The sequence below is a fragment of the Mya arenaria genome, chromosome 3 (genome assembly GCF_026914265.1).
Source record: "Mya arenaria isolate MELC-2E11 chromosome 3, ASM2691426v1".
Classification (NCBI taxonomy): Eukaryota; Metazoa; Mollusca; class Bivalvia; order Myida; family Myidae; genus Mya; species Mya arenaria.
Genome location: NC_069124.1, coordinates 84730616 through 84746291, shown reverse-complemented (window position 1 = coordinate 84746291; position 15676 = coordinate 84730616). Strand labels below are relative to the sequence as shown.

At 40.0% G+C, this 15676-nt stretch overlaps 1 protein-coding gene across 1 annotated transcript; it reads right to left on the bottom strand.

The window, feature by feature from the left end:
- Positions 1-1372: 1372 nt before the first annotated feature.
- LOC128229185 (uncharacterized) lies at positions 1373-14491 on the bottom strand. The gene is made up of 2 exons (XM_052940913.1): positions 14376-14491; positions 1373-3562 (listed from the first exon to the last, which is right to left on the bottom strand). Exon 2 carries the CDS (start codon positions 2916-2918, stop codon positions 1605-1607), a length of 1314 nt encoding a protein of 437 aa, XP_052796873.1. The 5' UTR covers positions 2919-3562; positions 14376-14491; the 3' UTR covers positions 1373-1604.
- Between the last annotated feature and the right edge of the window lie 1185 nt (positions 14492-15676).

Genomic DNA, 15676 nt, shown 5'->3' with positions numbered 1-15676 from the left:
TTGCAATGTTTGATAATAAGTCTTGCGATACATTAACTTAATGCGCTTTCTTTATTATAAAGCCGATATAAGGTATGTATCTATATAAATTAAGATATCATATAAAGTATTATGGAAATATTATTTTAAAATAATTTCCACTAGCGGATCCAGGGGGGGGGGGGCGCACCCGGCGCACGCCCCCCCCCCCCCCCCTAAAATTCCCGGAGCTTACATGTTCTTTGGTATGGAAACAATAAAATATACTATATTTTCCTATTTTTTCTTCGCTCGCTTCGCTCGCGTATCTTTATACAACATTGCCTTTTGAGATGTACTCGTACACAACACAGAGTGCACCCGCACAGGAGTACCATGGGCCAGAGCCGGTTCAACGCTCTCATGCTACTCTTCATTCATAGGGACATAAAACTGGATATTGAGGAAATTGTGAACATCTACGCCAGGAAATATCCTAGGCGCATGCTACTGATAGATCCATTGTGCGAATAGATACACATAGATAGCTATGCACTTAGAATATGTTGAATAGTAAAAGTATCTGAACATGGGTTCACAATTATACATGTATCTTCCCTCGTTTTTCCCGCTTAACGAAAATATACAAATTATATAAGCCACTTAGTCGTCCTAATAGAAACCTCGTTATGATATTAGAACTATAGGTATACCCCTGGATCTGCTAGTGCAACCTTTAGAGTGATTAAAAGTTACGCCCCCCTAACCCAAAATCCTGGATCCGCCCCTGATTTCGTTAATGTTTATTGCGTCTTACATGTTGTTGTTTTTTTGTGTCTGTATTTCACTGTTTGTCTATTATCTTACTGCATGTCGCCCATGTTTCCGTTGTTGAAAACATATACCGAAATGAAATATAAGAAACAAGTATTGGTTATAATACGTAGAAATTATATAACCGACCGTGATAGGTTTCCTTACATGTAAACTAAGGTTACTACAGTGGTCATCTAGATGTATCATATAAATCGGCGTCTTCGGACACAACAATATCAAATCAAGTTATGGGATGGCTACACATGCACTATACACTGGTGCACGTTAAAGAACCAGGGTAGCTCTAACCAGGGTTGCATTCTGTCTATGCACTATGCTCCAAAAACATAAAACAACTAGAAATCTTATCGGAGCACTCACCGAATAGGCAAGGCCCGAGTGCGAGTATAAATAAGCTTACGCACCACCACCAACGGCCAAACCGACTGTTTATTTCTAGGAGTGAAAATTAATGTTTGAACATCTATATGGAAATGCAGAACAATAAACACATTTTTTATTCGCTATAACGATATGGATTTATCCTAATCATTCTGTAACCACAACGTTTACATTTACAGATTATACTGCCCACATTGTTTCCAGGTTTCATTTTGCGAGCAGGAATGGGAAAACATGCGACATAAAGTGAATGATTAAAATTATAGATTTCATAGCATTTATTGGAGCAAACAACACAACGCTGTTCCCGCTGTTCCCACACACGCAATACTGTAATTAAATCCAGCTCCTCAATCAAATAATGCACTCGCAATTATAATGAAATATCAATTACAATCGCAGATATTAGATAGCTCGTAAAACACAAGTTATGATTTCGCCACAGCAAGAAGCACGGCCATAAAAGCAAATCCTACAAAGGTGCATGAAATCTTCTTAACGTCTTTATTTCCGTCAAGCTCTTTAAACAGAATGTTTAGAAAAACGATACAGAAGATAGTACCAGTGGCCAGACTTTGCAATATTGCATTAGGGACGTCAACATCATTATATAACTGAGCCCCGGCTGAGATTGCAATCCCGATAATTATACCAACAACACAAATAATTGAGAACGCGCTAATTGAGAAGACGATAGTGGAGGGTTTTTCCTGTTCCCGCGCATACTGTAGGCTCATACCGAATGCGAGGATGGCGCGGTGGACAAGGACTGCTACACACATCAGCCAGGCATCACTGACGGCCGCCTGCAACCCCAATGCCATGCCTTCGAACACGCCGTGGAAGGAGAGAGCTGCCAGTAGGAAGGCAGACCGGATGTGGCCGCGGCCTTGCTCATCCTGGCGGCTCAATTCCGTCACCACCGTCCGCACCTCGAGGTCTTGCATGGGCAACGGAGGCACCGGCTCCAGGTCGTACCACTCGTGCCTCTCCACAGATGACGGGGCGGAATGGATTGGAGGAGGGATCGGGGCACCGTGTTCGCTAGGTAATGAGTTAGAGCGATTTACATTGTTGAGATTTGCTTCGTTAAATGATGTTATAGTTTGGTTAATGGGAGTTAAACCATTGATATGAATTCTAGGCACTGGCGTTATAATGCTTTCGTCTTGAAGTGTTTGTGGAGAATTCATTTGATTTTGTATGTCATCCTTACTGTAACTTGTTTGTGATAAAGAATGAAGACTTCTACACTCAATTAAATCACACCCTTCAAAGGCCGGGTCCTCAGTCGTCGGTATGTAATCTTGATCAAAGCTATAACTGTCGTGGTCAAACCTTGGAAGACACGAATCCTCTTGAAACTTGTAATACAAACACCTTATCACATGTTCCCCAAATATGACACCAAAGAATCCGGCCATTGTGAGTAACTCGGCCACCGGGTAGTGAGACCTTGACCCTACATGCTCCAGGACCGCGTCTACTTTATGTCGCGTTTCGGGAATCAGGTGGAGAAAGCAAACACCAAGATACACACCGCCAGAGAAGCACTTCCCCCCGGACACCATGTCGTTAAACATGCGTCTGCGCTTGAGCATGGGTCGGCGGCAATGCCTCATGAGGCGACAAGGGAGCAATCCGGCGAGAACGGTGAGGCTGGTGATGATGACAATAGCGAGCACCTTGGCAACGACAACGTCCATGTCCACGTGTGGCTCTTCATTTCCGGCAGCCGTCATTGGGTAAGCTCGCGGGCTAGACTCCGGATGCCACTGGACTGCCACATCTCAGACGAGACTCAACTTCTCGTAGACACTTGTCAACAATGCACAATCACACTTTTATTATATAAGGTCGGTTACACTGAGTGCAATTTTCAGTAGAAGTGAGCCTTTTATAAACGCTCTATATCCGGCGTTGAGCAAGGAGTGATGCATTCGTTTACTAAGACTGAATTCACACATAAATGATACAGAACGACGAGGTCTATTTTCCAAGATAGCCAACAACGCCTCTTTTCCATGAAATGGTAATTTTAGTGGATTACAAAGGACGCGGCTTGCCACAGGTGGCCTCCGTTTAAAAACATGTCCCCTTTTCTTAAATGTTTTCGTATTTCTTTTATTTCTATAGTTAGTTTAAGAAAATGTTTAGCTCTGTTCATGTTTTTGTCATATTTCCTTTTATTATAGTTCGTATAATTTCCGGCGATGTTTGTATTCAATAACTTTTCTTGATTTAATGGCAATGCCGGAAAGGGGGGTATAATATTTCCAGACACTGATCTCAATTAGTTGGAATATATGATCGTATGAAACTCTAATAAGGTAATTCCTGCTTTCCTCCTATGATCGGGTTTTCTTCTTCAGATGTCTGAGTTTCCCTGAAATTAGAAAAAAACTTCTATAATTTAAACTTCGTCATATCACCATGCCATACCGTATGTAAACTGAATAGTGATGTAAAACCATCACGCTTTTGTCAATCCGAACATATTTAATGAAGTTGGGTTAGCTAAACCAGCATCTGATGAACAGACACGATCATTATATATGTGTACATGAAAACTTCTACGAGTAAATATGTGCCGACACTACCATTATATAGACGTGATGTGCTAACACAACCGCTCAAAAGATGTGATAGAATCACCGTTATATAAATGTGCTAACACAACCGCTATATTGATGTGCTAGAATCACCGTTATATGAATGCGCTAACACAACCGCTATATAGATGTGCTAGAATCACCGTTATATGAATGTGCTAACACAACCGCTTGATAGATGTGCTAGAATCACCGTTATATGAATGTGCTAACACAACCGCTATATAGATGTGCTAGAATCACCGTTATATGAATGTGCTAACACAACCGCTTGATAGATGTGCTAGAATCACCGTTATATGAATGCGCTAACACAACCGCTATATAGATGTGCTAGAATCATCGTTATATGAATGTGCTAACACAACCGCTTGATAGATGTGCTAGAATCACCGTTATATGAATGTGCTAACACAACCGCTATATAGATGTGCTAGAATCACCGTTATATGAATGTGCTAACACAACCGCTATATAGATGTGCTAGAATCACCGTTATATAAATGTGCTAACACAACCGCTTTATAGATGTGCTAGAATCACAGTTATATAAATGTGCTAACACAACCGCTATATGGATGTGCTAGAATCACCGTTATATAAATGTGCTAACACAACCGCTATATGAAGTGCTAGAATCACCGTTATATGAATGTGCTAACACAAACGCTATATGGATGTGCTTGAACCACCGTTATATGAATGTGCTAACACAAACGCTATATGGATGTGCTAGAATCACCGTTATATGAATGTGCTAACACAACCGTTATATTGATGTGCTAGAATCACCGTTATTTGAATGTGCTAACACAACCGCTATATTGGTGTGCTAGAACCACCGTTATATAAATGTGCTAACACAACCGCTATATTGATGTGCTAGAATCACCGTTATATAAATGTGCTAACACAACCGCTATATTGGTGTGCTAGAATCACCGTCATATTAATGTGCTAACACAACCGCTATATTGGTGTACTAGAACCACCGTTATATGAATGTGCCACTGTTATATAAATGTGCTAACACAACCGCTATATTGGTGTGTTAGAATCACCGTCATATAAATGTGCTAACACAACCGCTATATTGGTGTACTAGAACCACCGTTATTTAAATGTGCCACTGTTATATAAATGTGCTAACACAACCGCTATATAGATGTGCTAGAACCACCGTTATATAAATGTGCTAACACAACCGCTATATTGGTGTGCTAGAACCACCGTTATATAAATGTGCTAACACAACCGCTATATTGATGTGCTAGAACCACCGTTATATGAATGTGCTAACACAACCGCTATATTGATGTGCTAGAATCACCGTTATATAAATGTGCTAACACAACCGCTTTCTAGATGTGCTAGAATCACAGTTATATAAATGTGCTAACACAACCGCTATATTGATGTGCTAGAACCACCGTTATATAAATGTGCTAACACGACCGCTTTATAGATGTGCTAGAATCACAGTTATATAAATGTGCTAACACAACCGCTATATGGATGTGCTAAAATCACCGTTATATAAATGTGCTAACACAACCGCTATAATGATGTGCTTGAATCACCGTTATTTGAATGTGCTAACACAACCGCTATATTGGTGTGCTAGAACCACCGTTATATAAATGTGCTAACACAACCGCTATATTGATGTGCTAGAATCACCGTTATATAAATGTGCTAACACAACCGCTATATTGATGTGCTAGAATCACCGTTATATAAATGCGCTAACACAACCGCTATATTGATGTGCTAGAATCACCGTTATATGAATGCGCTAACACAACCGCTATATAGATGTGCTAGAATCACCGTTATATGAATGTGCTAACACAACCGTCATATTGATGTGCTAGAATCACCGTTATTTGAATGTGCTAACACAACCGCTATATTGGTGTGCTAGAACCACCGTTATATAAATGTGCTAACACAACCGCTATATTGATGTGCTAGAATCACCGTTATATAAATGTGCTAACACAACCGCTATATTGGTGTGCTAGAATCACCGTCATATTAATGTGCTAACACAACCGCTATATTGGTGTACTAGAATCACCGTTATATGAATGTGCCACTGTTATATAAATGTGCTAACACAACCGCTATATTGGTGTGTTAGAATCACCGTCATATAAATGTGCTAACACAACCGCTATATTGGTGTACTAGAACCACCGTTATATAAATGTGCTAACACAACCGCTATATTGATGTGCTAGAACCACCGTCATATAAATGTGCTAACACAACCGCTATATTGGTGTGCTAGAACCACCGTTATATAAATGTGCTAACACAACCGCTATATATATGTGCTAACACAACCGCTATATGAATGTGCCACTGTTATATAAATGTGCTAACACAACCGCTATATTGGTGTGCTAGAACCACCGGTATATAAATGTGCTAACACAACCGCTATATAGATGTGCTAGAACCACCGGTATATAAATGTGCTAACACAACCGCTATATTGGTGTGCTAGAACCACCGTTATATGAATGTGCTAACACAACCGCTATATTGGTGTGCTAGAACCACCGGTATATAAATGTGCTAACACAACCGCTATATTGGTGTGCTAGAACCACCGTTATATAAATGTGCTAACACAACCGCTATATTGGTGTGCTAGAACCACCGTTATATAAATGTCCTAACACAACCACTATAATCGTGTACTAGAACCACCGTTATATGAATGTTCTAACACAACCGCTATATGTAGATGTGCTAGAATCACCGTTATATGAATGTGCTAACACAACCGCTATATGTAGATGTGCTAGAACCACCGTAATATGAATTTGCTAACACAACCGCTATATGACGATGTGCTAGAACCACCGTTATATGAATGTGCTAACACAACCGCTATATGTAGATGTGCTAGAATCACCGTTATATAAATGTGCCACTGTTATATGAATGTGCTAACACAACCGCTATATGACGATGTGCTAGAACCACCGTTATATGAATGTGCTAACACAACCGCTATATGTAGATGTGCTAGAATCACCGTTATATGAATGTGCTAACACAACCGCTATATGTAGATGTGCTAGAATCACCGTTATATGAATGTGCTAACACAACCGCTATATGACGATGTGCTAGAACCACCGTTATATGAATGTGCTAACACAACCGCTATATATAGATGTGCTAGAATCACCGTTATATATATGTGCCACTGTTATATGAATGTGCCACTGTTATATAAATGTGCTAACACAACCGCTATATAGATGTGCTAGAACCACCGTTATATAAATGTGCTAACACAACCGCTATATTGGTGTGCTAGAACCACTGTTATATGAATGTGCTAACACAACCGCTATATGTAGATGTGCTAGAATCACCGTTATATGAATGTGCTAACACAACCGCTATATGACGATGTGCTAGAACCACCGTTATATGAATGTGCTAACACAACCGCTATATGTAGATGTGCTAGAATCACCGTTATATATATGTGCCACTGTTATATGAATGTGCCACTGTTATATAAATGTGCTAACACAACCGCTATATAGATGTGCTAGAACCACCGTTATATAAATGTGCTAACACAACCGCTATATTGATGTGCTAGAATCACTGTTATATAAATGTGCTAACACAACCGCTATATTGGTGTGCTAGAATCACCGTCATATAAATGTGCTAACACAACCGCTATATTGGTGTACTAGAACCACCGTTATATGAATGTGCCACTGTTATATAAATGTGCTAACACAAACGCTATATAGATGTGCTAGAACCACCGTTATATAAATGTGCTAACACAACCGCTATATTGATGTGCTAGAATCACTGTTATATAAATGTGCTAACACAACCGCTATATTGGTGTGCTAGAATCACCGTCATATAAATGTGCTAACACAACCGCTATATTGGTGTACTAGAACCACCGTTATATGAATGTGCCACTGTTATATAAATGTGCTAACACAACCGCTATATAGATGTGCTAGAACCACCGTTATATAAATGTGCTAACACAACCGCTATATTGGTGTGCTAGAACCACCGTTATATAAATGTGCTAACACAACCGCTATATTGATGTGCTAGAACCACCGTTATATGAATGTGATAACACAACCGCTATATTGATGTGCTAGAATCACCGTTATATAAATGTGCTAACACAACCGCTTTATAGATGTGCTAGAATCACAGTTATATAAATGTGCTAACACAACCGCTATATTGATATGCTAGAACCACCGTTATATAAATGTGCTAACACAACCGCTTTATAGATGTGCTAGAATCACAGTTATATAAATGTGCTAACACAACCTCTATATGGATGTGCTAGAATCACCGTTATATAAATGTGCTAACACAACCGCTATATTGATGTGCTAGAATCACCGTTATTTGAATGTGCTAACACAACCGCTATATTGGTGTGCTAGAACCACCGTTATATAAATGTGCTAACACAACCGCTATATTGATGTGCTAGAATCACCGTTATATAAATGTGCTAACACAACCGCTATATTGATGTGCTATAACCACCGTCATATAAATGTGCTAACACAACCGTTATATTGGTTTACTAGAACCACCGTTATATGAATGTGCCACTGTTATATAAATGTGCTAACACAACCGCTATATAGATGTGCTAGAACCACCGTTATATAAATGTGCTAACACAACCGCTATATTGGTGTGCTAGAACCACCGTTATATAAATGTGCTAACACAACCGCTATATTGATGTGCTAGAACCACCGTCATATAAATGTGCTAACACAACCGCTAAATTGGTGTGCTAGAACCACCGTTATATAAATGTGCTAACACAACCGCTATATATATGTGCTAACACAACCGCTATATGAATGTGCCACTGTTATATAAATGTGCTAACACAACCGCTATATTGGTGTGCTAGAACCACCGGTATATAAATGTGCTAACACAACCGCTATATTGGTGTGCTAGAACCACCGTTATATGAATGTGCTAACACAACCGCTATATTGGTGTGCTAGAACCACCGGTATATAAATGTGCTAACACAACCGCTATATTGGTGTGCTAGAACCACCGGTATATAAATGTGCTAACACAACCGCTATATTGGTGTGCTAGAACCACCGTTATATGAATGTGCTAACACAACCGCTATATTGGTGTGCTAGAACGACCGGTATATAAATGTGTTAACACAACCGCTATATTGGTGTGCTAGAACCACCGTTATATAAATGTGCTAACACAACCGCTATATTGGTGTGCTAGAACCACTGTTATATAAATGTCCTAACACAACCGCTATATGACGATGTGCTAGAACCACCGTTATATGAATGTGCTAACACAACCGCTATATGTAGATGTGCTAGAATCACCGTTATATAAATGTGCCACTGTTATATGAATGTGCTAACACAACCGCTATATTGGTGTGATAGAACCACCGTTATATAAATGTGCTAACACAACCGCTATATTGATGTGCTAGAACCACCGTTATATAAATGTGCTAACACAACCGCTGTATAGATGTGCTAGAACCACCGTTATATAAATGTGCCACTGTTATATGAATGTGCTAACACAACCGCTATATTGGTGTGATAGAACCACCGTTATATAAATGTGCTAACACAACCGCTATATTGATGTGCTAGAACCACCGTTATATAAATGTGCTAACACAACCGCTGTATAGATGTGCTAGAACCACCGTTATATAAATGTGCTAACACAACCGCTATATTGGTGTCCTAGAACCACCGTTATATAAATGTGTCACTGTTATATAAATGTGCTAACACAACCGCTGTATGTAGATGTGCTAGAACCACCGTTATATAAATGTGCTAGCTCCACCTTTATAAAGTTGTACTAGCACAACCCCTATATAGATGTGCTAGAATCACCGTTTTTTAAATGAGCTAGCACCGCCGCTATACAGAGGCACCATTTTTAATAAAGATGTGCTCAAAACACCGTTAAATAGATGTGCTAGCATCGCCGTTATATAGATGTGCTAGTACCACCGTTATATAGATGTGCTAGCACCATTATATAGATGTGGTAGCAGCACCAATATATATATGTGCTAGCAACACCGTTATATATATATGTGCTAGCAGCACCAATATATAGATGTCCTAGCAGCAGCACCGTTATATAGATGTGCTAGCAGCACCGTTATATAGATGTGCTAGCAGCACCGTTATATAGATGTGCTAGCAGCACCGTTATATAGATGTGCGAGCAGCACCGTTATATAGATGTGCTAGCAGCACCGTTATATAGATGTGCGAGCAGCACCGTTATATAGATGTGCTAGCAGCACCGTTATATAGATGTGCTAGCAGCACCGTTATATAGATGTGCTAGCAGCACCGTTATATAGATGAGCGAGCAGCACCGTTATAAAGATGTGCTAGCAGCACCGTTATATAGATGTGCTAGCAGCACCGTTATATAGATGTGCTAGCAGCACCGTTATATAGATGTGCTAGCAGCACCGTTATATAGATGTGCTAACAGCACCGTTATATAGATGTGCTAGCAGCACCGTTATATAGATGTGCGAGCAGCACCGTTATATAGATGTGCGTTATATAGATGTGCGAGCAGCACCGTTATATAGATGTGCGAGCAGCACCGTTATAAAGATGTGCTAGCAGCACCGATATATAGATGTGCTAGCATCACCGTTATATAAATGTGCTAGCAGCACCGTTATATAGATGTGCTAGCAGCACCGTTATATAGAAGTGCTAGCATCACCGTAATATAGATGTGGTAGCATCACCGTTATATAAATGTGCTAGCATCACCGTTATATAGATGTGCGAGCATCACCGTAATATAGATGTGCTAGCAGCACCGTTATATAAATGTGTTAGCAGCAGCATTATATATAGATGTGCTAGCATCACTGTAATATAGATGTGCTAGCATCACTCTTATATAGTTGTGTAGACACCACACTTATATAGATGTTTAAACACCACCAACATATAGATGCGCTTACGCCACCGCTATATAGTTGCGTAAGCACCATAATCATAATCATAGACGTTCAAACACCACCGATATATAGATGAATGACCGATGTGCTAAGACCATCGTAATACCACCGTGAAATAATGCTAATACTAACCATATAACTGCATTCTAACACTTACCGTATTTTACTATATACACATATCTATGATTGATGATTGTGTTAGCACTGCCAATTATAAAATGAGCTCGTTTTGCCCCACCCATATATGCTGTGCTAACACTCCCCCGGTCGTGTCTTTCTTCAGATTTCTTAAATTCAAAATTTTTATCTTAATAAGCTTTAATAAGTTCTGCAAGTTATATTTGACACATGAGACATTCCTTTATGTTCATATTAAGCTTTAAAATGATGAGTCTCGAGATTCTAGAAAGATTAAAGCAATTTATGTTTGATGTGCAAGATGAGAGTTCGCCTGCGGAACATGTCATTGTTCAGTTTCATATTATATATAACAACTATGGAGCGACCCTCGGGAAATCAGCGGCCTCGGTTATTGCCTTTGGAATGATTTCCGTACACCGAGCTAATTCCAGTTAGAATGGGAATGTGAGAAATAAAGCTACTCTTATATCTCATATAATGATTCTGGTATCATGCATCTATGAAGAGCACTTTGTTCATCGACATTCCGACACAACTGCTGATACCTTATCTACTGTGGCCGAACAAGCCATCCTGCCACACAAGGATTGACTTAAGCACAGTTAAGGACAGATCTAGGTTTTGAAGTTGCTTCCAGCAAGTCCGTCCGACAGTTCTGTATCGGTTTTGTTCGTTTTGTCCGTTTTGTGACCATATATGGGATCACGTAGTTATATATGTCCCTGCGGATCCGGTGGTCATATGGCCCCCATGCCAAACAATACCTTGAAGTGTCCCTGTAGTTCCGGTTTTCAAATGATCCCCAATGCCATACAATACCTTGAAGTGTCCCTGTAATTCCGGTGGTCATTTTGGCCCCGATGCCATACAATACCTTAAAATGCCCCTGTAATGCCGGTGGTCATATGGCCCCAATGCCAAACAATACCTTAAAGTGACTCTGTAGTTCCGGTGGTCATTTGCCGCAATGCCATACAATACCTTAAAGAGTCCCTGTAGTTCCGGTGTCATTTGCCCCCAATGCCATACAATACCTTAAAATGCCCCTGTAGTGCCGGTGGTCATTTGGCCTCAATGCCGTGCAATACCTTAAAGTGTCCCTGTAGTTCCGGTGGTCATTTGGCCTCGATGTCATACAATACCTTAGAGTGTCCCTGTAGTACCGGTCGTCATTTGCCGCAATGCCATACAATACCTAAAAGAGTCCCTGTAGTTCCGGTGGTCATTTGGCCTCAATGCCATACACTACCTTAGAGTGTCCCTGTGGTTCCGGTGGTCATTTGGCCTCAATGCCATACACTACATTAGAGTGTCCCTGTGGTTCCGGTGGTCATTTGCCGCAATGCCATACAATACCTTAAAGAGTCCCTGTAGTTCCGGTGTCATTTGCCCCCAATGCCATACAATACCTTAAAATGCCCCTGTAGTGCCGGTGGTCATTTGGCCTCAATGCCGTGCAATACCTTAGAGTGTCCCTGTAGTTCTCAGGTGGTCATTTGGCCTCAATGCCATACACTACCTTAAAGTGTCCCTATAGTTCCGATGGTCATTTTGCCTCGATGTCATAAATACCTCAGAGTGTCCCTGTAGTTCCGGTGGTCATTTGTCGCAATGCCATACAATACCTAAAAGAGTCCCTGTAGTTCCGGTGGTCATTTGGCCTCAATGCCATACAATACCTTAAAATGACCCTGTAGTGCCGGTGGTCACTTGGCCTCAATGCCATACAATACCTAAAAGAGTCCCTGTAGTTCTCAGGTGATCATTTGGCCCCGATGCCATACAATACCTTAACGAGTCCCTGTAGTTCCGGTGGTCATTTGGCCTCAATGCCATACAATACCTTAAAGTGACTCTGTAGTTTCGGTGGTCATTTGGCCTCGATGTCATACAATACCTTAAAGTGACTCTGTAGTTTCGGTGGTCATTTGGCCTCTATGTCATACAATGCCTTAGAGTGTCCCTGTAGTTCCGGTGGTCATTTGGCCTCAATGCCATACAATACCTTTAAGTGTCCCTGTAGTTCCGGTGGTGAAATGATCCCAGTGCCATAAAATACCACAGAGTGTCCCTGTCTTTTCGATGACCATATGGTACTAGTGTCATATTATCCACGGGCATAAACTGCTACGGAGGCATACATGTTCATGTGCTCCGGTGGCCATATTGCCCAAGGCCATAAATCGCTACATAGTTGTCCCTGTAGTTCTAGTGGACATATGGTCCTGGCGCCATATATCGCTACATAGTTATCCCTGTAGTTCTAGTGGGCATATGGTCCTGGCGCCATAAATCGCTACATAGTTATCCCTGTAGTTCTAGTGGACATATGGTCCTGGCGCCATAAATCGCTACATAGTTATCCCTGTAGTTCTAGTGGACATATGGTCCTGGCGCCATAAATCGCTACATAGTTATCCCTGTAGTTCTAGTGGACATATGGTCCTGGCGCCATAAATCGCTACATAGTTGTCCCTGTAGTTCTAGTGGACATATGGTCCTGGCACCATAAATCGCTACATAGTTATCCCTGTAGTTCTAGTGGACATATGGTCCTGGCTCCATAAATCGCTACATAGTTGTCCCTGTAGTTCTAGTGGACATATGGTCCTGGCTCCATAAATCGCTACATAGTTATCCCTGTAGTTCTAGTGGACATATGGTCCTGGCGCCATAAATCGCTACATAGTTGTCCATGTAGTTTGGGTGGCTATATGGCTCCGGCACCATACACCGCTACATACATGTAGTTATCCCTGTAGTTCTGGTGACCATATGGTCCCAGTTCAATAAAATGTTACCGAGTTATACATGTCCCTGTAGTATCGGTGGTGATATGGTCCCAGTGTCATAACACATCACAGAATGTAACTGTAGTTCCGGTAGCCCTACAGTCCAAATGCCATGATATGCAACAAGGCTTTATTGGTCCCAGTAGATCCATTTGAATTAAAACGGTAAACAATTGTCAAATGAGTATATACGCGTGTTACATTTATATACAGGAATGATAAAAAAGTAATATATTCGATGATAGTACATGAAAAAAATACTCTGTATACTCTTAAACCTCTTTAGATAACGCGTTGTTATGATATATGAAGAAAAATGTAAAAAGAGTTACTGTACGGATGTGCGGTATATAAATATTTGAGATAACATACCCTTTTTAAGTGTGGTTTTTATTTTTACTAAAGGAATGAAGAAACCAGGCTGAATAAAGCGCCTTTCTGATAACTTCTATATAAGTGAAAATAATGTTTGATGATATCACCATAAAACTCGTCATTACACTCTTAATAAATTAAAATGATTACTGTAGTTAGCTGTTCGCGTAAGTAAACAAAACTACCATCAGTCAACTATTTTAACCTCTACGTCATACTCACCTATCACAGTTTCTTCCGCATGTCAAAGAGCTGGTTTTTCAAAATCCGTACACAGCAAATGATACGTCCCGGTATATCCCTGGTTATAGAAATTCTGGATATAGAAAAAGAACTCGTCTTACAAAGAAAATGTATTATTCTCATATATCTATTACGGTGAGCAATGATCGGTGTATGTTAGTTGGACAGTAACACAGTCTCTGGATCCGTGCGGCGTCACATCGCTTCTCTAACCGGTATTGGGTCTCCAGGAAAAACCTCCCAACATGGCAAACATCGTTAAGATAGCATCTCCTGATAATTGCACGGCAATGCAGCACACATTGTTACACAAGCCCGCATGTCCAGCTATGTCAGGTTGTGTTTCAGTTTGAATAATGATTCTTATGACTTGGTACATCGATTAAGTGAATGGGTCGAGTTTCTGTCAGTATGGTAAAACAAGTGCTATCTTAAAAATAGAATGAATTTTGAAATTGTTCCTCCTACCTAGACCACAGTTTCCATTTGATAGCACCTACCTCATTTACACAACTGCACCTATATAAGCAACAACGATCAGGGTCCGCATTCATTTACGTCTTGAGTATGAGTAATTAGCTTCAGAAAAGCAAAACCTTCATTTTGTTGTAAAATGGTATTATATAGGCAAAGATGCACACATTGTTAAATCTCTGTTACAAATAATATCTTCTACAGTCAAACAGCCATCTTTTGTAAAGAAATGTTATAATAAATATATTTTGAAACAATTAAGATTTCAATTGTCTTAGCCCGAGTCTCAAATTTAGACTCAAGACGTTAGTTAATACGGCCGAGGTTCCATCAGTATGAAGCGAATCTCCTACGCAATGAACTCCACACACACACATGTAAGTATTACTGTTCTGAGATGCGCCGAGGTTACAATTTAAAGTTTCTGGGATTCAAAAAAGCTCTTAATACAGTATTAATAAAATAATATTCATAATGTGTGAATTAATATTATTTTTCTATTAAAATAATTAGATCATTGGCAAGAAAAAGCAAGGATATTTGATTAATATCATTAAGTGAAGAAAATCTCTTACATATCATGTACGCAACCAGCAGTATGTCTACGGTGTGCCTAAAGAAGCCGTTGTCAGTACTTTGTTGTAATTCCAATGAAGATGAATTTCACTTTGTCTTTGTGTGTCAATCTTTTCATAATTTTAGAAAGAAATATATTAAAAAATACTATAATACAAGACCGTCTGTATTTAAATAATAACAACTATTGCAATCAAATAATAGAACAGATATCATTAGACTGTTTGTTA